The sequence below is a fragment of the Ceratotherium simum genome, chromosome 36, assembly GCF_057802395.1.
Source record: "Ceratotherium simum simum isolate JZ-2026a chromosome 36, ASM5780239v1, whole genome shotgun sequence".
Lineage (NCBI taxonomy): Eukaryota > Metazoa > Chordata > Mammalia > Perissodactyla > Rhinocerotidae > Ceratotherium > Ceratotherium simum.
The window spans coordinates 380,727-408,491 of NC_141935.1; the positions used below are offsets into that span (position 1 = coordinate 380,727).

Here is a 27,765-nt window from a genome sequence, read left to right on the forward strand (position 1 = left end):
AGACCCCCACCCCATCTGGAAAGCGAGCACTAGGAGGGACCTTTGGACCTTCTTTTCCAATCTCCTTATTATTCTGCTGGGGAAACTGAGGACCCTGATGACTCCAACTCCTCTGGTGTGGGGGCCCCTCCTCCTCTGTGACCACAGGGGCCTGAAAGCGGCCCAGATCACTGGTGCTCCCTGAACTTTTCTTAGATCCAGTCCTTGCTCTCTTGCTGTGACTGAAGCCCACCGCCTCCTCTTGGATCCCCTGCAGGAGAGCCAGCCTGGTGCACCCACTGGACGTCAGAGACCCAAATTTGGGCCCCAGGTCTGTGATCTACAAGATCAGTTCTTCCTCTGTAAAGTGAGAAAGTGGGACCCACTTCAGAGGGTGAGGACTAGATGAGATAACATGGGAAGTGCTCTGCAAACACCCACCAATAACCCTGTGCCTGAGCTCCTGCCCCTTGAAGCCCCTAGAAGCACCACACCTGAGAACCTCTGGTGTCTCTAGGTGCTCAGCAAACAGCCAGAGGGCTCTGCAAACACCTGGCTCAGGGCTTGTGCCTGATAATCTCCAAGTGTCTCCATGTCCTGTGGTGAGAGAAGCCATGAGGCCCCGGGGCAAGACCACAGGAGCACAGATCATTCTGTCGGGAGAGAAGGAAGCTGAGGGACACGCCATCACGAGGCAGAGGGGAGGCGAGCCCCGGGCAGGCCTCGGCAAGACCAAGTACGGCAGCAGCTGCAGGAGGGAGGAGGGGCCGGGCCCCCACCATGGCCCCTTCACGCTCATGTCTCAGGTGGGCCCTGTCACCACCCTGTGAGGAAGCACACCATGTAACAGAACCCCCATTTCACAGGTTATAAACTCGAGGCCCAGAAATGGGCAATAACTCGCCAGGTCTCCTGACTCTAAGACCGGCTCTCCTTCAGGGCACCTGGCTCACTGGGGGTCCTTCGGACGCGGATGATCGGCAGATTGGGAATGTCCCTTTCCTAGGAGCTTTAAAATGGGAACGTCTGGACCCATTCAAAGAGGGTACCACCCAGAGATGGGTGGTGGACAAGGTGACCTCTGGTGCTGCCGTCCAGCCTGAGGACTCGGGGGTTTGGCCCAGGACCCACCTCTGGGAAGTGACGACCCATGGCGAGAGCAGGTGGATACTGACAGCGTCCCAGGTGGGAGAGCGAGAGGAAGCAACTTCTAGCCAGAGAGGTGACCTCCCACTCCCCTCGCCCTCCCGACTGGCTGGAGTCGGGGTTAAAGCTTTCCTGGGGCTCCTCCAGGGCCAGGTCCCAGCAGACCCTGCAGCGGGGGTATCAGTTCTCATCTGTTTTTCTTGCTATTTTCTCCGTGGTGGGAAAGGGCTGGACCCAGGACCTTGGCTGAGGTGGGGCACGTTCTCACAGGAAGGGCTGCCTCCCGGGGCCAGGGGGAAACTCACCTCTCCCTCCACGTGGGAGAGAAGCAGAGGCTGCAAGTCCTGGCATGCACATGGGGTGGGGGGTGGTAAATGTGGCTCCCAGGTCAGGGTCCAAGACCTCCCCACCCCGGCTGTGCTGGGAACTAGCCCGAGAGATGGCCGCCTGTGGGACTGCGCAGTCTCAGACCGATGGGGGGAGCAGCAGGAGGAGGCACTGAAGCCCACGGAGGCCCTGACCCTGGCACGCGGGGCAGGCTGTTCTTTAAAGATGTCATTGAAGGAGCCAGAGAGAGCTCACCACCTCCAGTATTTCCCTCGCAATACATAAAATCTCACCTTCGTGAGACACTCCTTTGGGCTAAGAATTGCCCTCCCTGCCTGTTATGTTTAAAAGCCAAGGTAACATTAACTCCATAGCATGAATTAGTTAATAGTCTGTATCTCCTGATTGGCGGTGATAACATGAAAAGACAGGTCCCTGGAGCAGTGGAGTGCAGGGGCTCCACAAGGGAGAGGACAGCTTGAGGAATAGGCAGAAGAGAGCCAGCCTGGCTGAATGGAAAAGCATTTCACATCACAGCTGCTGCCAAAGGACATGGGTCAGGGTGGAGACCTGGGGGGTGGGGGGAGGAAGGCCTACAGACCCTGCGTCCCGACAGGACAGAGGAGGCCCTGGCTGCCCCTGCCCCCCGCCCACCCCGTTGGGGCTGCCACAGGAGAGCAGGGAGCTGACATCGTTTGATGCTGTCCACGTGCAGGCACACACTACAGACAGCCTCTGGGTGGTTAGGTATTATCTCCTCATTTTCTAATTGCAGAAACTGAGACCCAGAGAGGTTATGAAACATGTCCAAGGTCACTCAGCCACTAAGACGCAGAGACAGAATTTCTAAGACTGAGATCCGTCCAAGTCCATAGCCCATGCTGGACCCAGCTCTGCCACTCCGGGCAGACGGAGGACGAGGGGCTCTGAGGGTGGAGGCCCAGTGCGGAAGAGGGTGCCCTGGTGGCCTCACCTGCTCCAGGAGCCCCCCTGGACTGAGAGGTCCTGAGGATGCTGTCATACCTGCCTGGGAGCCTCCCTCCTCCCTCCACACCTGACCTCTTCATCGCCCTCAGACTGGCCTGGTCACTGGCCGCCGGGTGGTTCAGTCATTGATGCTGGGGCAACTGGGCAGACAAGGCTCTCACTCTCTCATTCCTTAGACAGGTATTCACAGGGACCAAGTGGTAGCTTCAGGAACATCGACTGGAACAGGCTCTCAGGAAAGTCCCGTGCTGGAGGCAGGGACAGGGCACAGAACCACAGAGCAGTCCACAGACCACTCAGAGTGAAGACCGACCCAGTCAAACAACAGGATGCCCGAGAGCAAGTGCTGGGCGCCGAGTGCTGCTGACTGAGCCCAGTGGTGGGCAGATGGCCTCTCTGGGGGGAGATGCTGAGCTGAGGGCCACGTGATCACCAAGAGCCAGCCAGGCAAAGACCAAGAATGGGGCAGAGCCTCCTGGGCAGAAGGTGCCGCAGGTGAAGGCCCTGAGGCCGGAGTGGGCTCAAAGGACGGAGCAGCTAGTGAGGGGCCCGGGAGAGGGCCGGGGCCTGTCAGAGATGCAGTCAGGCCAGCCTCCTATGGCTGGTAGGGCCACAGAAGGTTCCAGGTTGATTCTAGGGTTAGGGTTTAGGGGAAAGCCACGTAAGCAAAGGAGTCATATAATCCAATTTCTGTTTTGAAAAGATAACTGGGCCGCCGTGCGGGCAATGTGTCGTGTGTGGCAGGGAAAGCAAGAACCCACAGGGAGGCTGTTGCGCAGTCCAGGCGGGAGTGAGATGGCAGCAGGGGAGGTGGGAGAAGCGCGTGGATTTGAGACGCATTTGGGAACAGAGAGAACAGGACCTGCTGCTGTTTGGATGTCCAGGAGAGAGAGAGTCATCAAGGGGACACTTAGGTGTCGATCCTGCCACTGGAGTGGAGCAGGGGGCAGTCACTCCCCTATCTCCCAAGGGGCCTCCCCTGACTCTGACCCCCCTCCCCGGGCCTCTGAAGTCCACACCTAACTGCCCGACACTCCTTTGTGTGCATATCTGGGCGCCTCCCCGCTCAGGGCCTTGGTGCTTCTTGCTTGTCTCCCCGAGACCTCTGGGAAGGCTCCTTCCCCCTCATTCAAATCTCAGCTCAGAGGTCACATCCTCAGAGAGCAGTCCTGACCACCCTGCAGAACAGCCCCCACCACTCTGCAGCCTCCCGCCACATTTAATGCTTTCGACAGAGCCCATCCCTTCCTGCTTCTGTCTCTCCCTGTGTATCTACACAAGTACTATCCATTTCTCTCCAGGAGAGGGTAAACTCCTCCAGGACAGAGCCGTTATTTGGCAGATTCATCACTGCATCCCCAGTACCTAGAACAGTGCTCAACAGCTACTTGTTGAATAAATACATGTGAAAATGGATAAATGAATCCATACATACATGTATTCAATTACTCACGATTTATTTGATGACAAATAACAATGATTTGTCCAATCATTTATGACTGACTGAGGACCTACCGTGTGAGTACACCTCAGAGCACCAGAGATAATGATTAAGTAGAGGTGCTCAATTAGAGAAGATCAGATTAAAAAGGCTCAGCATAGCCCTGGAAGCAAATACAGTGCCCCGGATGAGAGAAACCATCTCCTGGTTCATTCCCCGCTGCGCTGGGAGCTGTGGGTACCCTGCTGCTGAATCATATAATTGCTGGTCCCCTGCTTATGTCCTGTGACACAGGCTGCTCTGACGAGGGCCTCTGATGAGAGGGGTTAGCAAGTGCTACCAGGCCACCAGCCCGCCCCCAACACGTCCATGCAGCCGGAGCCCCAGCACTGAGTCTAGGTGCTCCCCTAGCCAGAACTAGCCTCACTCAGAGTCCTCAGCCTGCAGCCCAGAGAGGCTGTGTCTCCAGCTCAAGGTAAATCCCGCAGGAGCCCTGGACAGGCCGAGCTCCTCATCGGTCCTTTGCCTCCTGAATAGACCCCTGTCATGGATGAGATCACTGTGCACAGAGGGAGGGCCTCAAGGAGGGCTCCTCCCGGACACCACTGGGCCTAATTCTAGGCTGACTCTGAGAACACAAGCAACAAGCCTCCTTATAACAGGAAATCTCAGAATGCCATTAGGTGATGAACAGACCATGGGACCTAGGCAGGCAAGAAGCATTTGATGGAGACAAGAGAAGGGGTGGGCATAGAGACCCTAAAAAACTCTCTTTGGTGAACCAAGAACTGACAAGCAGAGAAAGGTGCTCAGAGGCGATGCTCCGTTGCGGCACAAACAAGTCTGGAGCATGCAGGTCCTGAATCTGTCAGTCCTCCGCTCTCCCCCCTGGCCCTGCCTGCTCAGTGTCACCTGGTGGGTGAGCCCTGCAGGCGGCATTTCCCAAGCTCCTGGGGCAGCCAGGCCGTGGGAGGCACTGGAGTGCTGGAGGGCGGGGAGATAAGCCAGGAGACTTCCACCACCCACTCCCTGTCGCAGATGGGGTCAGGCGGCAGTCACAGCTCCTCCTTGCCTCCACTTCCCACCAGACAGGCCCGCTGTGGTCCCAGTTTCCACCAGCCCCTGGGCTCCAGGACCACCTCCCGCTTTGTCCTTCAGCCTAGGGGCAGCTTCCTGATGTTGCTAATCTCTACCCCATTTGGCTCCTCGGACACTTCATCACCTGTGGACCAACTCCTGGCGTTAAAGGCCCTCAGTTGTAAACACCTAAATGATGTCTGTGTTCCTGGTTAGACCCAATAGCTCAGGAGCAACGCTGGAGCAGGAAGAACTGAGTGTGGTCACCATGAAGAACTCCCTGCAGAGGGTGAGAGGACGGACCAGACTCGCACAGACACGTGCTGACTCAGGAGAGAGGCAGAGAGGATCCCCAGGGTCAGTTTGGTTGTTTGAAGGCGGAGGTGACGAAGTCCACTGCTGAGACCTGGGCAGGGTCCTCAGGCCTGGCCATCCGTTTCCGGCCACTTGCTCCTTGCCGAGGCCCTGGGCATGAGGGCTGGGTCAGGGCTGGGAGGGGTATCTTTCCGCAATCCTGCAGTTTGGATCACAGGGACTGGATCCTCCATCTTCCTTCCCTCTTGCATGGTGTCTGAGCAGGAGCGATGTTTCATAGCTCTGGGCCCCTCCTTCCGGCCTCGCCCCTTATCAAGGATCTCAGCCACTCGTAATTGGAAACTTGCATCTCAAGACCAGGCAGTGAGACTTTCAGACTACTAAACTACTTCCTGCAGAGAAATTCTCCTCCCGAAGGAGAACAGGAAACCAGATACCATCAAAGGCGCTGGGCACGCTCCAGGGGCCAGACATTTAAGAGTAACTTTGCCCAAGGGAGTCTGGATCAAGGGCCCCGAGGAGGGGCCAGGATGTCTGAGTCCTAATAATCCTGCCTTGAATCTTGCTCGCTCCAGGCCCTGTGGCATCACCCACCATCTCCGAATATCAGTGTCACAAATTACCAAAAGGGGGATCCATCTGACACCCCAGGGCCGCCCCACAGGGCTAGAGAGGAGGGCAGACACTCTGAGCTCCTGGAAAGAAGAGAGCTGGATAAATTGATTGGGTTATTAGTGTAATGGGCCTTGGGAAAAGCTCCTGGTCACTTGCTGAGGACAAATGACTCCAGACCCTGGTAGAAAAGACAATTAAGTCCGTGTATGTGATCCAGTAACACTCCCCATTCTGAACAACCTCCCCACCCTCCCTGCTCAGAGGCAGGACCCCTTTCTCGAACCTGGGAGTGGGCAGAAGGAACACAGCTCCTGCCCTGGAAGACTCCGTCTGATGGGGGAGGCACAGCCCCGAGCAAAGGGAGCGTCCAGTCTGCTGAGAAAGCAGCTAACACACTGGCCACAGCTCCCGACGGCACAGTTCTGCCCCAGGCCTGTGGGCCTTCTCTCCGTGTGTTCCCCCAGCCTTACAAAGAGGGGTTTGGGTTTGCTCAGCAATTCTGACCCAGAGGAGGCTGCAGGGTGTGGGGTGTAGGAGGGAGGTTCTCAGATACGGAGGAGGCACATTCTCAGAGTATATTTGCCTGCAATCCCCAACTCTTTCCCCGAGTCCCAGGTTTCAGAACGTGCCTAAATAGTCCTGTGATTTGAAACAATGCCTCCTCCCCACCCCCAGCTCTCTGACCCCAAGGCCAGGTGCAGCCCCCACATCCCCATGACAGGGTGATCCTGGAGGAAGAGGGTGTCTGACCTGAGCAGTAAATTCTAGAAACTGGACCCAGACCTCAGCATTTGGGCCATTTCCTGCTCTGAGATTTGGTTCTCTCCACTCTGGGGGAAAAGCCAGGATGACCCCACCTGCTATGGTGACTTTCTGACTCATCCGGTGGGACGGAAAAAAACCATCCTGCCTGCGTGCAGATCTAATGACCTGCAAGTGGCTGGTGCAGTGAGGTCCCACTGGGACGACCACGGTGGTGAAGGGGGTCAAATTCCTTTTCCTGCTAAGTGGAAAGCCCTGGTGCTCTGGGGGAGGAGGCTGACTGGATCATTCCCCACGGGCCTCTGGCTTTGCAGACAGTGGCCACTTACAAGAGGCGACAGAGAATCCTACAGCCTGGCTGGCCCATCAGGAGGGCCCAGGCAGGACGGGACTAGAAATGCGCAGAACTTGCCAGGCTCTAGAGAGCACAGGGGGCAGGGCCCAGGCCACCCATCCAGGTGTGCCTGCCTGTAAAGAGGGGCAGTCCTCCCTCAGAATACCTCCTTATAGTGGGAGTCAGGAGACCTGGCTCTGGTCCAGGCTCTGCCAGGAGGGAGCGAGCTGGCCTTGGGTGAGTCCCTCCCATTTGGGGCATCCGTGTCCATCTGGATGCTGTGGGACTGATGAGATGTTTCCCAAGCTCTGGCAGGTCATGGTTCCCCTCTCTGGAAGGTGTCCAATCATCCTAGATGGAGAGCTGGGCTTGGCACCAGCAGAAGGAAAAGAACTAAACTCCTCCTCCTGTTTGGGAAGGAGGAGCCCAGAGGCAGTACAGCCCCCAAGAAGGGAGTCCCTCATCTAAGGATTTCACGCTCTAGTTACGTGCTCCACAGAGAGGAACGTCGGGTACAACTTGGAATGGAAAGAGAAATGTGTTTGTTGAGTGAGTGAGTGAATGAAATGTGCCGTGGGGTCAGATCCAAGTTCACACTGCGGCTCCCCCAGTTACAGCTTATGGCTGAGCAAGTAACAATTTCTTGCGCCTTGGTTTGGCCCTTGGCACAAGAGGACGAGAAGACTTGCTTGGCCAGTTCACTGTGACCACAAGGCTGGTGCGTGAACTTATCTAGGCCCTCAGTGAATAGGAGCAATTGAGTCCACTGGCAAGTAAAGTCAGCTCCTGAAGAGACACAAAACAGTCACTTGTCTCTCTGTGGGGGCTGGTCACAGGGCCTTAGCATCTATGCTGCAGCCAGCTCTCCCACCTAACTCAGCCTCGGTACCGAATTAGTCTGTACTCCCTGATCAGCCTGCCTAGTCTGAGCCGGGGTGGGGAGTGGGCAGGGGGTGGGAGCTCACTCAGCCCAGCACGAAACCCCACATGGGGCCTGGGGAAGCCAGACTCCCTGGCTGAGTCCCATAGGACTCTCCCGGGTAAGTGGCCAGTGTGGAGACCGGGGATGGGGAGGCAGACTCAGGGGGGCCCATGCCCTTTCTCCCACCTCCCTCTGAGCATCTCCTGAACTATCTGGAACCACGGGGTGTTCAGCACCTGCTTGAAGGCCTGTTACCATCAAGGGACCGTAGTTGAACCACACCAGAGGGACCCAGTGCAGACTCCAGAGCAGCCCAAAGGCAGGAGCCCACAGAGACCAGGAGGCAGGCCTGATGCCCTCATGCCCGGAGCCTAGAGTCAAGGGTGGTGCCTGGGAGGCAGCGATCCTCGCCCTGAGGAGGCAACTGCTCTCATGGGCTCAGGTTCTTTCTCTGTTTCCACTGCCTGTGCCTTCAGGGCTCCCTGAGGTCACAGCACCTAGCCCTTTTCTCCAGAAAAGTTGCAGGAGACGGCAGGATGTGGGAGGAGGACAGAGAGGGCAGGGAGAGTCCTCCGCTGTGGAAATCTTCCCAAAGAAAGAACACACTCCCACCCTCAGGCCTCCATTCTACAGCTTGTCCTTTTATACCAGAAAGTCCTTCCCAGGGTCTCACTTCAGTCCCTCCTGCTACATCACAACCCAAGGGAGTACTGCTCTTGGAACCTGGAAGGAGCTGCAGTCGTATTCTCCTCTGTCCCGCCTCACATCCAGGTCAGTGGGGTTTGGAGCGCCAATAACAGCAGTGAGAACCCCAGCACCCAGCAGTTTCCCACGGTCTCTCCTCGGTGTGTCCTGACACTGTCTTTGCCTGTGTCCTACCACATGCAATTCGCGGAGCCCAGAGCCCCACAGCCTGCAGGGGCTTTTACAGGAAGTCGAGGCCAGGCCCCATCCAGGAACCAGCCCTTCCCGGCCAGCAGCCACCCAGGCAGCGCACAGAAGAGTTTAGGGACAGCTGCGGCCCTGAGCCCTGCCACCCCCGCCCCTCCAGCCCCCCTGCCCCTCCAGGATTTCCCGTCTCAGAGTCGGATGGGACAGGAGGGGCCCTGTGCAGTGGGAGGTGGGGGGCAGCCAGGTGGCCCGGGTGGCTGCAGGTGGGGCACAGATGCCCTCCCCAGGACAGCAGGCTGCAGGGCCTCCTGGATCGAGGTGCGCTGATGCCCTCCTCCTCCCCATGTGGGACAAGCAGAAAAACTCTCTGTGTTCTTCCCTGAAGGTGTAACTGCAGGGACCAAGGGCAGGAACTGGGTCTAGTTCCATGTCGGATCCCCAGCACCCACCACAGCACCCGGCACACAGCAGGCACCCAGGAATATTTGGGGAAGAAAAACAGATTCACATGAAATGCTCAGTTAAAGCCAGAGAAAGCAGGAAGAGAGGGCAGGGGATGAAACAAGAACTAACACAGCCACTAGAAACAGGCACAGACATGGTAGATTTTAACCCAACGACACCAACATCACTTTAAATGAGAGTTGGTAGCGGGGTAAGAGGAAGCCAGTCTGGGGCTTCTTGCTCCTCCCCTCATGGCCCTCCTGCCCACATGGATAAGGCACCTTCTGTAGAGTCCTCACGACTTCCTTTCTGAGCTCCTGCCTCAGGCATCCAGCGCCAGTGCTTGAAGCCACTTAGTTAGGTGGTTCTAGCACAAGTCTAACCACACATCCTCCACTGCAGGACCAGCCCTTCTCACCACAGCCTTGGGTAAGGGGGGCGGGGGGCACGGGCAGCCTGTTCTCACCCTCGGGGAGCTGGGGAGCTGCCTGCACCCCATCCTTTGCACCAGGAGAAAGGACCCACGTGGAGCCACGAGCAGCGCCCCAGAGCAGGGGCCTGGAGAGGCGGCGTCTCTGAGGGTTGATCAATAAACTCATCTTCAGTTGCTTCTCCCACCTCAGCAAAGCCCTACAAATCACTCTGATCTGCCTCGATCCTGGACTGTGATGTGTGTGAAGGAGAAGGAAGCTTATTAAATCAAAGCCTTTTTTCTATCCACCACTCACAAAAACTTCAAAGGGCCGTGCTCAGAGCTGGAAAAAGAAAAGCAGATCGCTGGCAGATGGGCCTTGAGGACTCAACCAGGCAAGAATCAGGCAGAACACGCGCTGAGCTGTGGGGGCACCAAGGTGCCTTCCCTCTCCAGCTTATGCAATACCGACAATCTGGGCCATTTCACGTCCACGCAGCCCGACCACCACACCACTCCCTCCCTGACCTCCAGAGCTGGACCCATTGTCTCTAGCAGAGTTACTGGGCGGCCAGGGGAGCAAGAGGCTCAGAGTAACAGAACCCTGGCAGCATCGCACAGGCACGAAAGGACCTGGGTGTGAATCAGACTCGAACTCCCTGTGTTAGCACAGCACATCGCCTCTCAGAATCTTAGTTTCCTCATCTGTGAAACAGAGCTGATATCTGCCCACCTCCTCCCCGTGTTTCCATAGTTACCACTTCAGGTACAGTCTCCACTCCTCTTTTCACAGCCATCCTAGAGGAGGAAGCATCCTCACAGATGAGGAGACGGGGTGACTCGTTTGGGGAGGAGGCTGACGGAGGCCCCCAGAAAAAGGAAAGGCACTGTCTTGGATCATGCAGGAAATACGAATGCAAATCTCTGCCAGATCCATCACAAATCCACCTGTGTGACCTGCTTCTCTTAATGGAGAGCCACCTCCACCCTCCAGAGAGAGGAAGGGCCAGGGGCCAGGACTGGAGAAGAGAGGGAGCCAGAGGCAGCCCACCACAGTGAAGGACAGCAGCACCACACAGCACCACTCGCCGAGCACCTCCAGACCAAGGAGCCCACGTGGTGCACCCACTGGCTTGTGGGGTAAAAAGAGCAGATTTTGTTGCTGCTGTTGTACAGCTGGGAAAACTGAGGCCCAGGAAGGCCACAGCTTGGCTGGTTAGTATTTGAACTGACACTGAACCCAGGTCATCTGACTCTGGCCCAGTGCTCTTTGCAGGGTGCCCTCTACTGTGGGAGGCAGAGGGGGTCCCCTGAGCCCCTCACAGGGCCCAGCCCAAGGCCTGTGGGCTGCCTCTCCAGCCCACCTGCACCACTCTCCCCTCTGTGGCCCTCGTGGGATCATTTCTGCTGCTGTGATGCCGGCAACCCCGCCTGATTTAGCTCCCTGCACGTGTGATTGAGGGAGCCGTGCAAATGAGCACAAGTCAGGCCCTGGGGCCTGAGAGAAAGCAGGCAGGGCCTAAAGGAAACCAGGCAGCAGGCCAGGCCTGTGTTCACAGTAGCCTCTGCCCCAGAAGTCAGCTCTCTTAGCTCAGCCTGTACTGATTTCTCTTGCTCTCTGCAAAATCTTACGTTCTGTCTGCATCTTTGTCTGGAAGCTCCCCGAGGGCAGGGGCTGTGGTTCCCCACAGTCTGGAAACTCCTGAGGATGTGGCCAGGTGGTGGGGCAGATCACAAACAGCACTCACTTTGGTAGCTGGCAGGTAGGTGTTCAAATCCTGGTTTTGCTCCTTACTCAATGGGAAGCAATTTCAATTTCCTTCACCTCCCTGGTTCTCTGTTTCTTTATTTGTAAAATGCTGTGGACGGCAGCCTGGCAGGACTAAATAAAATTACATACACTACCAAAGAAGGCACCAGCGCTGCTCGTGACATTGAGGGGACTCAGCTTGTGGACACGCTCCCCCACGAGGCTGCATGTCTCCCTCCTCAGAACCCCTCGCGCAGCCTCCATGGCTCACAGAGGAGCTTGAGGCAGGAAGGGAGGTGCCCCAGGCACCGTACCCTGAACAGTACAGGACACACCTCACCTATGCGAAGGCTTCCTGTGCCTCCCAGCCGCTTCCCCAGGGCTGAGCTCGCAACGCTGGGCCTCGGCACCGGTGTAAAGGAGCGACTCCAGACACACTGGTGGATGGGCACGTCATCTGTCCACTCCAACCACAACAGAGACAGACAGATGCCATTATCCATCCCTCATCCTCCCTCCCACAAACAGCAGGAAGGGAGAAGAACAAACCCCATGATACTGGAGCGAGAAGGGGGGTTTATCTACTGTTTTCACGTACAATCCTCCCTACAGTCCCATGAGGTAGATACTGTTATTTCCATCTTACAGATGCAGACACTGAGGCTCAGAGAGTTGGCCAACATCCCAGAACAAGTAAGGAGCAGAGCCGGGGCTGAGACCAGCGTAGCTGGCCTGAGTCCCAACGCATCGGGATTCTGTGCCCCTCAGCATCCCATCCTCCATCAAACTCAGCACACACGCAGCTCCCTGGGTCCTCGCAGCAACCCTGAGAAGTCGGGCGGGGGCCGTGAGTCCCCTTTACCACCCAGAGGGACCAGGTGGCTTGTCCAAGTGGGCACAGTGGCAAACCAGGCCCCCAAATTCCGCCATCTGGTTCCCAGCCCCAAGTCTCCCTGTGAGCTGGGCAGATGGGGAACCACCTGTCCCCCAGCCTCCCTGTCCTTGATTCTCCGCACAAGCGTTTTCCTGGAACACTTTTTCCTCAAGTCTTGACTGCAGACTGAGTTCAGACTCGGCCCCGTTCTGACAGGCAGTGGGGCCTGGAGAAAGTCCCCTCCCTGCCTGTGGGGACCCCAGCAGTGGGAGGAGACAGCCCTGGAGGCCCAGAGCTGCCCCGTCATTGAGGAGTTAAAGCTCAGGGCCAGCCGCATACTGTGGATCAGTTCGTTCCCTCCCGCCAACCCCCAGGCCGCCTCCCCACCGCCTGTGGTCAGGGAGCTCTTGTCGGCTGGAGCCTCCATTCTGCTGGCACCACTGCCCGCTGGTCACGCTGGAGCCACACAGCTCACCCCCAGCAGCCAGGAGCCGTCCACAGCTCCAGCAGGTGGTAGACTGCGCGGCGGGGCACGCAGAGGCCAGAGGCTTGCTCTCAAACACCATCTCCAGAGGCAAACTCGGCCCCTCCCCAGGCAGGTGGCAGAACCAGCCTCTGAGCCTCCTCACCTCCCCGTGCAGCAGCCCCATCAGTCTCTTGGGTCTCTGCTCCACTCACGCACCCCAGCCCTGCGGCCAGCCTCAGCTCCTTCTGCTGCCTCAACGCCGGCAGTCAGGCCAGCCCTTGGGCAGTGCTCTGAAACGCAGGCCACAGACCAGATGGGGGGTCAGGGGACCCCTCCCCCACATACACACCCAGAGCCACTCACCCCATTCTCCCCTCCCGTGCCGAGAGCACTGCCTTACAGACAGCCTTTGGCAGCAAGGGACTGTAGTTATGCCCACATTATAGACGTGAAAATTCTATATAAGTGATTTACCCAACATCACCGAGCAGTAAGTGTTGGAGTCAAGGCTCAAATACAGGCCTTTCCTTCATCCATTCAATCAATCGTTCAACAATTCCAGCTACACTTAGCAGCTGTGTGACTGTCAGCAAGTGGTTTAACTTCTCTGCACCTCAGCTTCCTCAGAAGACAGGGAAGATGGGAATACACTACACTAGTAATTCACAATACTATTAATGCCTCTTCACAGAATTGTGCGAGGATTTAAATAAGAGAATCCAGATAAAGTCTTTAGCTCAGGGCCTCAAGAGTCACTGCTATTATTACCGTCCATTCAGTGGTTCACTGGGTCAGTCACTGGATACCAAAAACGGGCAGAAACTATGCTGGGCACTTGGAGATAGAAATGGATATGCTTGGACCCCACCCTCAGGTTTCTACCGGCCAGTGAGGGAGTCACCTCAGGGCAATCTGACAAGGGCTGTGTTAAAGAGGGGCATGGGGAACTGTGGGAACGCCAAGGCAAAACAAGAAAGGCTTCCCAGAGGAGGTGTCCTCTGAGCTGAGTATTAAAGAATGAGTGAGAATTGGACACACAAAAGAAGGGAGCAGCTTTCTGGGGCTGTGTGTGTGTGTGCTGTGGGTGTGTGCATGTGTTTAAGACGTGGCCTAGGGCCGGCCCCGTGGCTTAGCGGTTAAGTGCATGCGCTCTGCTGTTGGCGGCCCGGGTTCAGATCCCGGGTGCCCACGGACGCACCGCTTCTCCGGCCATGCTGAGGCTGCGTCCCACATGCAGCCACTGGAAGGATGTGCAGCTATGACATACAACTATCTACTGGGGCTTTGGGGGAAAAATAGATAAATAAATAAATAAATAAAGACAAGGCCTTAGATATCAAATCCCCTTCTTTTATTCTTCTCTTCAACCCCAAGGCCTGCACAGGTTAAGAAGTGACTGGCCAGGAGGCAGGGAAAGTGAGTTCTGAGCACAGGTAGAAGGACCTGTGGGGCTAAGTACGGGAGGGGAGTGACCCCGGCCTTGTGTGCCTGGACACAGTGAGCCTGCTCCGGCCTCCCGCCGCAGTGCAGCAGGGAAACTGTCTGTCTCGCCCGCCAGACTGTGGGTCTGTGCCCTTGAGGCCAGGACTGTGTCATCAGAAACACTACTGACCGGAACATGTAAACTGTGTTCCTGCGTCAAGGAGGATTCAGGGTGGGGGTGGGGCACAAACAGGAAAGACATTAGCTTGGTGGGGACTCTGGTCTGGGCCTCACAGAGCAGGGACGGGGCAGGAGGGGTCAGCGTGAGCAGGCAGAGTTGAATGAAAGCCCAGGATGTTATTCTTTGACTTGTAAACATAAAAATAAAAAGCCGTAACCCCTACACACACACACACACACACACACACACACACACACAGTGTGCATGTGTGAATACACTCACCCCACTGAAGGCCTGAGCCACCATGGCCTCCTGTCATGCTGGCTTGCTGGCTCGTGCCCAGAACATCTGCCCCGGGGCCTGACAGCCGCTCTGAGTGGTGTCTGTGTCTCTCCCAGCCCTCCTGGGCCGCTGTCATCAGGGCAGCCCCAGGAGTCCAGAATGTGGGGGTGGGGGTTCTGTTTACCATGTAGAGGACGGCCACCACAGCAGGTGTGTCTGCTGAGCACAGCGAGTCCCCAAATACACTGGGCGTTTCCTCCCCAGAGATGGTCACGGAGCCACCAGCCCTCAGGGGAGCCCATGCTTCACTCCCTCGGACACCAGGCCCCCAGGAGCTTCACAGGATGAGGCCCTGGGGAGAACAAGGGGGATCGGGAGGGGCTGTCCACACCATTCCCTCATAGAAGCAGGAGCGTGGGGACCAGAGGGAGCCGAGCTGACGATCAGGAGACCAGGATACTCCCCCTAACTTGCCACGTAAGCTTGGGTGAGACCCTCCACCCCTCTGTGCACCCCTCATCTCTCGGGAATGTTTTAATGAAATAACCCTTCGTTTCTCAGTACCTGCCTTTGCCCTTGTGGGTGAATATGAAGGACCCAATTGACTTCTTCCCAAGTCTCCCCCACGAAGGTCTCCTTCCTCTGCAGGAGCATCCTCTCGTTCCTTCCCCCACAGACATTCAGCCACCTACTAAAGGCCAGCCAGGCTCGTGCTGGGGACTGGAATACAACAAGCAGGACAGATACACCCCACCTCACAGTGCTTGCAACTCCTTCTGACTCAGGCCTAAACCCGGTGGGACGACAGCGGCCACATAACATCAAGCAGTAAATGAAAACCAGCTCTGATGAGGTGACGCTGTAGCAGCCTGGTTCACTGATGCCTACCACATCTCTCATCTCTAAGCCTCGACAACCTTGGAAGGAAGTATTCAGAAGCCTGTTTTGCAGAAGAGACAGAAGCTCAGAAAGGTTAAGTAACCTATCCAAGCTGACCCAGCTCTATATGTCTGAACTGCCTGCCTGAGGAGACGGCTCTCACGCTCCGTCCCACTGCAGATCGTGGTAAATCAGGGGGAGAGAGATGGCTCTCTGAAAAGGGGATCATTACAATTATCTAAGGAAGAGGGGATTTTCCAGACAGACCTTCCCCACCACGTTCCCAAGAGAATCGCCGCCTGTGAGTTACCACTCCAGCTGGGTGCATGTGCACGAGCACCCTCGGTTCTGCTGGGATGGAAGAAAGAGCTGAGAACCCGAGCGGTAGCCTCAGCACCCTCTCCCAGGTGGGGAGCTGAGAAGTGGAGACTGCAGCCTCTAGAGCAGGCTGTACGTGAGAGCCCATGCCAGCCTGCCGACCACACTGCAAAGCGTCTTCGACTACAGGAGGCACAAGGAGATTGTTTCTGCCTGGAAGAGCTGACGGTGCTTCTCCAAGCAGGCCAGGGCAACAGAGACCCAGCGTGCCCCCATGCCAGCCCCAGGGCTCCCCCATCCTGCCTGCTCTGCCCATCAGGGCTGGGCCAGAGCCAGTACCCCATAACTGCCTGCTCATTGATCAACCATCCTCTCTGATGCATTAGCTGACACTGGGCCGCTCCATGCCCGATGCTGGCTATGAGAAGACCCTGCTGTGGAACAGGGAGGAACAGCCTCTGTGCGGGGGATTAACAACCTACAGTGCCAGGCCACCAGTGGGCTCCTGTGATGGGGTGAGAGATGAGGCTGTGGAGGCATATGGCGTGTCCCAGGACAAGACCCGCCCGAGGGTGACTGAGGATAGACAGAGACCTGGGGGCCTTAGCTATCCCAGAAGCCACTGTGTCTCATTCTGAATGGAGCCTGGCAGGAAGAAAGAGCCTCCAACTCTGCTGTATCCTTCTGGAAGCTTTAGGGAGCCCAAACCACATATCCTTATTGCTGTGGTCCCAGCCTAAGAAAGTCAACAGCCTCCTGAGAAGCGAGGTGAGAAGACAGCAGATGGAGCAGCTGGAAGCACCCAGAAAGCCTGCTGGGTACTCGAGGGACCCCTTCTGTGCGGCTGTGTGAGACATGAAGGTCTCATCAGCCCGACCACATGAAGGGAGGGAAGCCAGGGAAGGAGCAACAGAGGGACCACCGAGGCCCTGCCAGCACATCACTCCACTTGAGCATCTCTTAGGACCTGAATCCTTCCTTCCTTCTTCCCCTTCCCTGTCTCCAGAAATGGCGCCACCACCCACCCTGTGGCTTCAGCCACACACCTGGGGAGTCACACCTGATTCCTTCTCCCATTTTCACAGCCAAGCATTACCGTTGGTTCTGACTCTAACACACCTGAAATCTTTCCAGTTCTGTCCACCTCCACCGCCTCCTCTGCTCCCACCTGCCCCCACCCCACCACCGCCATGCGCTCCTGCGGTCTTCCCACCCACTCCAATCCACCCTCCACAGCAGGCAGGGCGACCTGATGTTAATGTGGTGAATACACTGATTTTTTCAAAAGTTAAATCACCCTTGCACACATGGAATAAACTCTATTTGGTTGTGATATATTATCATTTTTATATATCCCTGGATTTGATTTGCTAATATTTTGTTAAAGATGTTTGACCTTTAAAAAATGTAATTTGGATTATGTCATTCCCTGCTTACAGCACTCAGAGGCTCCACAGTGCACTTGGAATAAAATCCAAACTCCTGACCGTGAACAAGTCCTGCCAGGCCCTCCTTAGTCCTCAGCGGGTCTCTGTGGACCCTGACGTGGTGTTTGGAGAAGCCCAAGAGAGCCAGCCTCAGAGAACATCAGGATCTGGCTTCCTCCCTGAATCCTTCTCAAGCTGTCATTATCTGCCTGTTGATCTGTGTACTGGCTCTCTCTCTGCTAGTCTCCCAGTCCCACAAGGGCAGGGACCAGGGCAACTTCTTGACCTTGATACCTGATGCCTGCCATCGAATCGGGCACTTCTGAATTAATGAAGGAACGAGCTCTCTGCCTCCATAGTGGACACGGCTGGCGATAAACATACCGCCACGCTGCCCAGTCTCACTTCAGCTCCCCACCGTGAACTGGAGGCGAGCCCTTCATGCTGCCCCCAGTTACAGGAGACTTACTGAGCCCAGTCACTCTGCACTTTCTAGAGAATTACCTCACACTCGCTACTCTCCCCAGGTCCTCCTCCCACAGCCTCCCTCTCAGCTCATGGCCTTGCTTCCCACTGCACTGAGAAGACTGAAGCACTGGGACGAGAACTTCCCCGCCAGCTCCTCTCCCACACACTCTGCCTTCCTGCCTGTCAGACGACCTCCACGCTCCCTAACGCCAATCCCTCAATGTCCCTCCTAGGTCCCAATTCTGCTTACCTAAACAAGAATGCCACTCGAGAAATTCTCTCCTTCACCCCATCATCAGTTTTGCACCCACCACTGGATCATTTCAGTCAGGACACAAGCACAGTAATGTCCCTCCTGTCTTAGAAAAAGACACAAAACAAATGCCTTGTTCCCACTTCTGACAGCTACCGCCCATTACTTTGCTCTGCAACAAAATGCCTCAAGAGAGTAATCTACACCAGCCACCTTCCATTCCATTCCTCTTCTCTCTTAAGCCTTCTCCACTCAGGCTTTCTGCTCCCACCACTCCGTCCACATCACTCTCACTACATCCAACGGTAATTCTCAGTCCTCATCTCACTTGACCCGTCGACAGCACTTCAAATAGCCAATCTCTCGCTTCTCCTTGATATACTCTCTACACTTGGCCTCCAGGACACCACCCTTGGGGCTCTGGGTCTTCTTCCTACATCTGTGGTTCTCCTCCAGTCTCTTCTGCTGGTGGCTCATCTCCTCCCCAACCTCTCAATGCTCAGTCCTTGTCCTCTCCTCTTCTTTACCAGCACTTTCCTTTTGGGGCATCTCATCCAGCCACGTGGATCTACATCTGATGGCTTTCACATGTATGCCCGCAGCCCAGACCTCTCTCCTGAACTCCATCCTCGTATGTCCGTCCAACTGCCTGCTCAACAGCCCAAACCCAACGCGTCTAGATCTGAGCTCCTTTCATTGCTCCCCAAACCTGCACCCCCTGCAGCCTTGCCCACCTCCGATAACGCCAGCTCCATCCCCCCATTTGCTTAAGACTAAAAGTTTGGTCATACTTAACTCTTCTTTCTCTCACATCCCACTTCCAATCTGTAAGCAAATTCTTTGGCTCCTTCTTCAAAATGCATCCAGAATTTAAACAAATCATGGTACAATGGAATTCTACCAGCAATGAGGAAGAAACAAAAACAAACAAAACCTACTGCTTCACTCAATAACACTGATGAATCTCAGACATAATTTTAAACTTCAGAAACCAGATACAAAGAGTATATACTACTTGATTCCCTTTATAAAAGTTCAAGAACAGGCGGAATCTAATCAGTAAGCACAGTGGTTCCTTTCAGAGGGTACTGACCAGGAGGGACACAGGGGGCCACCTGGGAATGTGTGAACTCTTGATCTGGGTGGTGGTTACATAGGTATATCCATATGTAAAAATTTATTGAGCTATACATTTAAGATATGCACTTTAATGTATGAACATTTTACCTCAATAAAAAGAAAATGAAAAGTTAAAATTTGAAAATGCACATCCAGAATTAATCAGTTCTCACCACCTCCCTCTCCTCTCACCTGAATTCCTGCATAGCTCCCAACCAGTCCCCTGCTCTACCATTGTCCCCTCAGTGCATTCTCGATGCAGCAGCCAGAGTGAGCCCTGAAAACCCCCATCAGACCATGTCACTTCTTTGCTCTACACCCTGCAATGGCTCCCCATTTCCCTCAGAGTAAAAGCCAATGTCCTTCCAGTGGCCACCAAGCGGCAGCTCCTTATCTTTCCAGCCCTGCTCCCCCTCGTCTCTCCATCCTGGCAGCACAGACCTTCTTGCTAGTCCCCAAACACAGCAGGTACATTCCTTCCCTAGGACCTTCGCTCTATTTGCTTCCTCTGTGTGGAATGTTCTCCAACATCTGCGGGCGTAGTTCCTCACCTCCAACATTTTGCTGAAATGACACCTTCTCCATGGAGCCTCGTTGACCACCTCATTTAAAGGTGCAGTCCTTTCTTGCCACCCCTCTGGTCGTTCCCAGTGCCATCCTCCTGCTCTTCTTTCTTTCCTCAATAGCACACTTTACCTTCTAACACACTACAGACCAGGTGTTGTGTTTATTCTTTGGCGTCTGTCCCCCACCCATTAGAATGCAGAGTCACCTTCTTCGCTTGTTAATGAAATGTGTCCCAAGTACCGGGAATAACGCCCAACATGTGTGAGGGACTCGGCAAGTATTGCTGAATGAAGGAATGGACAGATTTATCTGTACTGGGACTAGTGACCAGTTGCCCTTCTCTCCCACAGGGCAGAGAAGTTCTGGAGGCAGGCGGTGGGGAGACAGTCCCAAAGGGCCTGTCCATGTGCCCTGGGCCACAAAGTGAGGGTGTGGAGTCGGGTCCAGCTGCCCAAGCAAGGCAAGGTGGCAGATGCCAGCACCACGCCCACTACAGGCAGGTGGGCCACCTTGGTCTGTAGGAATCCACAGTCCCAGCAGCGGCTACGAGCCCCAGACAGAGGTGGAGACAGAGCAACCTGCCCATCTCTGTACCCGCAGGCCCAGCAAAGTGCCTGGTACACCGCAGGTGCTCAAAGTGCGTTTACGACGTAGATAAATGCATGTCCAGCTCCCTAACCCCATACCTCTAATCCTGCTGGGGAAAAAATCTCCAGGGTGAGGAGCAGTGCAGGAAAAGGGGCCTGATCTCCGGTCCTTTTGGGTCAGGAAGGCCCCCTGCTGGCTGCCCCATCTCCCTGCCCCCCGCCCCAAGCCAGTGCTTCCAAGGGGACATGAACGCGAAGGCCCGCCCGCCTGCACCCTTCCTCGCCCATCCCACCACCTTTCTCTGTTCTGCAGCAGGTGCAGCCTCCTCTGGGTTTGAGTTTAAGCAGCTGAAGTGGGGATCCATGCAGCCCAACGAGCAGTGTGTCCTCAATCCTCTCTCCTCTGCACCCACTCTGCCAGATGGGGCCAAGCTCTTGACCTAGGGACTGCCTTCCTCACCAAAAGGCAAAGAACAGGACGCCCAGGCCTCAGGGAAGAGAGACAAGCAACCTGGACCAGACCCAGCGCAGACAGCCCTGCCCTACCTGGCCCGGAAGGCACCTCCAGGGACCTGCAGCTTTGTTGAAATTGGGCAGGAGGAGGGGAGAGAGCTGGGAGATATTTAACCTCATGAGAAAATTCCTGCAGATAGAAGCTGTACATACACCACGAGGCACCACCCAGGGCTCCAGACTAGGCCCTGACCCTACAAACAATGTGAATTGTGGATATCAGTGCAGTGTTATTTGTAGTAATAATCCAAATAGCCAAAAATATGAGTAAATAAAATATGATAATCATTTACTAAAGAACTGTTCACAGCCTGCCTACTGTGTGCCAGGCATGGGGGATCCACGGGTCTGTATACAGATGCAGTCCTGGCCCTTACAGTGCTTGCCAAGCCCGGAAAACTACCCAGACCCTGAGGGGTGCGGAAGCAGAAGTCGAAGCAACCTGAGTACCTAACAGAGGAAATTAGCTGGTCCGGGTGGGGAGCGGTCCGAGAAGGCCTCCCTCGGAGAGGCGGTTTTAAGTGAGACCTAGAAGATGATTAAAAGACAATCCAACGTTATACCATCATAAATGTACTTACATATTAATTTTATTGACATGGGGAAATGCTTATAATATAACATTAAGTGAATAAAATGGGATATAAAACCACAGATGCTCTCAACTATGTAAAAATAATAAATCCATAGATAGATAGATAGATAGATAGATAGATAGATAGATAGATACGCATGGAAACATTTTCTGGACACCAAAATGTTAACAGTAGTTATCTGTAGGTGGTAGAATTACTGGTAATTATATCATCATTATTCTTTCCTACTTTTCCCAAATTTTTAACAATAAACATGGATTGTTTTTATGCTCAGAAGTAAATACCAAACGTCAGGGTGTGGCTCCAGGGCCACACCCACAACCCCCAGGGTAGAGGGGTCTCCGGAAGGCACCTTGGCCATCCCCCTGACCCCAGCAGCGCTCACACCTGGGCAGGAGGCTCCCTGGAAGCCATTCCAGGGCCAGCCGGGGAAGCTTCCACCCTGAAACTAATCCCGACGGCTCTCTACTAGAGGTCCGGCCCCTTGCTCAGCGCATCTTCAGCATAACCCACCTGAAGGCTGCTCCTAATTCCAGCAAAGAAATGACCTCTTCAATCACAAAGTGACATCCTCCCATCACTTCCCCTCTAGGCCCACCAATAATTTGCTGACATCCTGTGGAGGCCGCATTCCTCTGCTCTGTTCCTTGAGGAGGGGTGAGAGTTAACAGCTCCTCCTGCCCCAGCCTTGTACGTCAGAGGATCAGAGGCCGGGTTCAAGGGCCAGGATTGGGAGGAGGAAAGAGCTCCTGGCTGAGCGACCTTGAGCACGTTGGACTCCTGGCCTCTGTTTCCTCTTCTTCGAGGACAGAGTCGGGCCTCAGGGCTGGCTGCTCTGCTCTCTGTCTCCAACACTCTGGGCCCACAACTCATCCATCCATCCAAGCAGACGGCACCACTTGAGAGCAACTGTTCTGGAACCCTGAGGCCACAGACGGTGGCGGGCACAAGCACAGGAGGCACCGGAGCTGTCAGGAAAGCCCAGGCTGGCCAGGGTGGGGAGCGCTACATCGACGCAAAAGCAACCCATGCTCTCATCCGCCAGATTTCTCTCCCTGCCCAGCGCTGGTCCTGCAGCCAGCATCCCCCACTCCCTGCTGCGCTTCCCGGTCAGCAGCCCAGCTGGGCAGGCCTCCAGCTGTGGGCAGAGGCAGGACTGCCAGGGGCTCAGGGCCACTGGAGTGAAGGTGAGGGGGGAGGGGCGGCACCGGTCACGGGCTGAGCAGATCGCAGAGGCCATTGGCAAAGATAGGAGGAGGAAAATCACCCCACTGACAGCCTTGAGGAAACTCCCCCACGACTCCTACAGCTTCTTGGGGCTGACTCAAGACACGCAGGGGCTCACTGGTTAGAGGCATCTGTAAGATCTGGATTCAAGCCCTGTCTCTGCTCCTGACAACACGCTTGAGCAAATTACTGAACCTCCCTGAGCCTCAGACCTCAGTTTATCTATAGAAGGGTCTACAGCAATAACCTCCATTAGTGAGAGGCTAGGAGCATTAATGAGAGAAACATAAAAGAAAAAAACACAGCATTGTGCCCAGCTCATAATCACTAGGAGCTGAAAAACACAACACAACACAACCTTCCCAAGATCTCAGTACGGCATTGGCAGGAATCATGACAAGGACGGGCCGTGGAGAGAGCTGAAAGGAGCCCGGAGACCTCGAATGGTTTAACAGATGAGAGGAAAAGGCTCAGAGAAGCTGACTAACTTATCCAAGGTTGCACAACTAGTTAGTAACAGAGCAAGGTTCCAACTCCCGTCTTTCTGACTCCTACACAACCCCCACCCCTCCATCCCAACGCACCCCATCTGGCCACAGACGGCCGCTCAGGCCTCCTTCCACAGACAGGGCTTTGGTCAGGGATCCCCTGTGGGCACTCCGCCCCGTAACCAGCCCCCTGGTGTAAGCACAGATCACCACCCAGAAACTGGGGTGAGGGGGTGCAGGGGTGAATGCTGGAGATCCCCCAGCAGTAGGAGCTGAGGGAAGAGGATATCAACTACCAAGCACGTGCTGGTGCTATGCAAACACACACAAAATACTCGTAAATGACCTCAGGTTATTGATGAAGCAACAATTTGAGCTGGTTTTTGGTAACTGGGTCACGTGACATGATACGAACCGTTTCTCTCTCTTGGCTTTCTGCCAAGTGGAAGGAACTAAAATCTGCAGTTGACTGACCAAACCATGCCTCCCCTGACAGGAGGCCTGGCTGACTCCTGTCACCCAGATGCCCTATACCTACCTCTCCAGCAAGGTGTCATGTGTGTACTGCGCCCTGGTGCCCAGGGCCACATCCACATCTGACTGCTCATCAGGGCAGGGAGCCTGGTGCCTGGGGACCTCTGGCTGAGAGGCGTTCTCCCAGTCCAGCAGCCGGCTGACTCCAGCTGCCCAGAGGGGAGCAGCGCATGCCCTCCCTCCTGCAGGGGGACCTGGGCAGTGACAGGCAAGGCCTGGAAGGGCCCATCTCCTCAGCCCAGTCTCCAGAATCCCAGCAGCCTTTCTCTAACCCAGGAGAAAGGCTCCTCTCCGGGGGGCAGGGCACCTCCAGCACTGCTGGCGTGCGGCTCTAAGGAGCCGGCCGGAGCTGTGGGGCAGTGTGGTCAGGGCCCTACGGTGGACTGACACCTGAAGAGCCGCCTGAGGCTCGGCTGCGTGAGCCCCAGAAACTCACCCAATTCACCACATTTCCTGAGTGTCTGCCGTGTCCCAGACCCCGTGTCGGGCTTTCTGGAGAACTTGCAGAAACAGACAAAATGCTGCCCCGGTCACTGCCCTGGAGGCACGGACAGTCCCCCGGGGGGAAAGAGCACCTACAGAGAGAACTTCACAGTGATTGGACACCTCCCTGGAAACGTGAGGACATGTGCGCATGCGCATGTGTGTGCGTGTGTGTGCATGGGGGGAGTGCGTGTGCATGGGAACATGTGTGTTGCTGTTTAAGAACATGAGTCGGGGGGCAGGGCTTGCCTACCCAGCCCCACCGTGAGCCATGTGTTAACAATGATGAACCCACCATGTACAGCATGCACAGAACAAGCCAGACGGCACTAAGTGCTTTATATGGAGGAGTTCATCATATTTTTCCAATCGTCCTAGGAAGAAGGTACTATTATTAATGTCCCCTTTTATAGATGAGGAAATTGAAACTTAAAGAGGTTGACTTTCCCAAGGTCACAGCAAGGACACGAACCCAAGCCTGTATTCTTAGCCTCTATGTACGCGCCCCTCCAGGGCCCCTCAGCCCTCAGAGCACAGCTCCTCAAGAGCCCCCAGCTCCTCGAGGCTGGAGCAGGGAGCAACAGAAGCCGCCTCCTGGAGGAATGGGCCTCCTGTTCCTGCCAGCACAGCCAGCCCATCCCCACAGGGCAGGAAGGGCACATTCTGCAGCCCATGACCTCTGTCACGTGAGGCCCAGGCCATGGCTCACCTTGGCATCCACTCAGCAGACTGAATTTCTTGAGCAGCCTTCCTTCATCTGCATATCTGGTGAGTTTCCTAATGTGGCAACATTTTGTGATATGGCCGAGGCCCCGCCCACTCTAATGGGTTGAAACCCATCTGCACAGCCCAGCCACCACCTGGGAGTAACGGCAGCAGGAAGGCCCCTCAGCGGCTGAGCTCATGGGGCTTCTGTGCTGCCTTCCATGCCTCCTTCTCCCCTGAGCAGCAGTCTTCAGCCCACCTCCCCTGGAAACTGGAAGTTGTAAGGGAGGTAGACAGCAGGGAGCCTGTCATCGAGGTGCTGGACCATGGGGGAGTCAGAAAGGAAGGTGGGGAGTGGGATCAAGGTCTGCTTCCAACCAGCTTCAGGAGACCCTCTGGGTCTTAACTGCCACTTTACCACCTCCCACCCCACCTCCCTTACAGGATCATGGTGGGAATTGGGAAAAATGCTGCATGAGAAAGCTTTGAAAAGTTAAACGTGCACAAATGTAATGCAAATGGGAGAAACATGGGTGCCTAGGCCTGCCCAGGCAAGATGCCAAGTGAGGCCAGAGGCCCCATGTCCCAGGTGTGGAAGCTACTCTGGGACGGCAGGTGCCAGAGATGGCCAGAACCGCTGGGAGAAAGGGAATCTACTGCTGACAAGACTTAAGGAGGGGCAAGCACGTTGCACAGAAGTCTCCCGGCAGGGCCGGCCCTGGCCGTGCGCCCAGGCATTCGCTGGCACTTGGTGGCCCCAGCACTGCCTGGCGATGAGATTACAGCCTAGAGGGCCCGGGCAAGGAGCCCCAACATGGACTGGACACTGCATGAGGACTGCCGCCATCAGGCCGCCCACCCTGGTGCTGCCTGGACGTGCACAAGCACCCACGTGGTGCTGACACACGGTTTGCACAGAACAGGAGGCAGAGAGCAGGCGCCCGCATTTCTCCCTCCCTCTGCAGCAGAGATCCCATAAGTGGAAGTTGGGCAGAGATAATCAGACAGCTTGGGGTCACCAGGACAGCCCTGGAGGCTGGAGCTGGCTGGCACAGAGATATCCAGAAAACAAGACGCTGAGTGTCTTCAGGAAGCCTGGCCAGGCCTCACTGGAGAGACAGCACTCCTGGCCCCGCTGTGCCACCCTCGGCACAGCCTCACTGCACCCTGCAGTCTGCTCTGCCCTTCCACGTCCCTGGGCTCCGGGAGCACAGCTCCTTCCCCCCCAGGGCTCACTGTGACTGTCTTGGTGGCAAACCTCAAGGGTGGCCAACGCTCCAAACCTCCACTCCAGGCTGGACAGGCAGCCTCAGGTTCCCTGGCCATGTCAGGAGAACAGCAGCAGCTTCAGCTCCAGGGCCCTGGGCTCTGCCAGGTTCCCCTTCCTCCAGCCACCAGCCCCTCCTGCCTCAGCTGCAGCTCAGCCTGGCGCTCAGAGCAGAGGACAGGCAGGCAGAGTGCGGGCTGGGGCGCAGTGCCCAGAGAGCATCTGGCTGACGTGGGGTCTCACACTCTACCTGTTATCCTTGCTAGATGGCCCTCAAGCCCCCCAGTGTGGGGCACAGCGGGTCCCTTCAGCTGCTCTGGACTCACCGGAGCGGGATCTTGACGCGGAGGTAGCGGTCCACGGCAATCGCCAGCAAGGCCAGAATGGAGCTCTGGGTGAGGATGAGGACGGGGCAGGCCACCATGAGGCAGGTGTGGAAGTAGGTCTGTGGCCCAACGTTGATGAGGATGGCGAGTGGGATGACCAGAGCACCCACTGCCACATCAGCCACCGCCAGCGACACAATGAAGGAGAAGGTGGCGTCCCGGAGCGCCTGGTTCACCTTCACTGCCCAGATCACCAGCACGTTCCCAGGCACGGAGACCAGGGCGATGAGCACCTCGATGCCAATGTAGGCGGCCTGGAAGGCTGAGATGGAGGGCGGCATGGCGGGCACAGGCCAGGCACATCAGCAGACAGGCAGCGAGGGGCACAAGGCAGGCACCTGTGGTCACGGAAGCCTGGGGTGGGGTGGGGAGCCCAGGCAGCTCTGCAGCCCCCGCACCCTGTGGGGACATGCCCCACTTGGCACACGTGGTGCCTGCCCAGGCTGGCGGGGTACCTGGCCCTTTCACTGCCTAATCTTTGTCCCCTCCCCTTATCATCCCCAGAGGTTCCATTCAGCAACTTAAAATAGCAGCGCTCACTCCTCCACTGGCTTTTTTATCAGGTGTGAGGCAGCTCCCAGTACACACACCCCACAGGGGTCCCCCAGGCCGGGCTCTGCCCACCCATGCCCACAGAGCAGGGCGCAGGGTGCTCACCATCCTGCCTGCTGGCCGCCAGGGGGTCCCCAAGGCAGCGTCCAAAGTTGTGGGCACCTGGTGCCACCCAGAGCTCCGCGGCCACGCCGGGCAGGGCTGGGCTCCGCCACGGGCTACGGCCGCTGGTGGAGCTCCGGCCTCCCGCGGCAGGCTCCCAGCCCGGCCTTTCCAGCAATCACATGGTGCGGTGGAGGCTCAGCCCCGGACGCTTTTAAAGAGGTAGCGCCTGTTCTGCACCTGGGGCTGGGCCGCAGACGTGGGTCTGGGGGACTGAGCCCTCCCCTAGCGAGCGCCCCACCCCCACACCCACCGGAGCCCCTGCTGCGCCTGCCTCCCAGTAGTGCCCGGTCTGCTCGGCTCTGCCAGGGACCCTCGCCCACCCTTGCCCCAAAGGCATTCTCGTGGCCTTTGTCAACCCTCTCCTGCATACCTGCTGGGGAGCCCCGGGCACTGAGGCACAGACCTACCCACGGTCACCAGAGCTGGCAGAGCTCCCAGCGCCTGCACGATGCTGTCCAAGCGCCCTCCCAGCTCGACGCCGCCAGCGGCCACTGGCTCCGGGGATGCCTGGAGAGCCCGGGGCCAGCCCGTCAGGTCTGGGGGTGATGTGGCTGGCGGGGACTGACTCGGCAACGGCGCCTCGGTCGCCCCCGGCGCGGGAGCT

General features: G+C 56.4%; 1 protein-coding gene across 1 annotated transcript in view; it reads right to left on the reverse strand.

Moving 5' to 3' along the window:
- The window catches only part of ADORA1 (adenosine A1 receptor), a 30,995-nt gene extending 3,780 nt beyond the window's left edge, over positions 1 to 27,215 (reverse strand). Inside the window, exon 1 of the mRNA XM_087424255.1 lies at positions 26,385 to 27,215. Within this exon, the coding sequence (XP_087280381.1) occupies positions 26,385 to 26,725 (341 nt within the window). The 5' untranslated portion in view covers positions 26,726 to 27,215. The remainder of the gene's footprint in view (positions 1 to 26,384) is intronic.
- Positions 27,216 to 27,765: the final 550 nt, after the last annotated feature.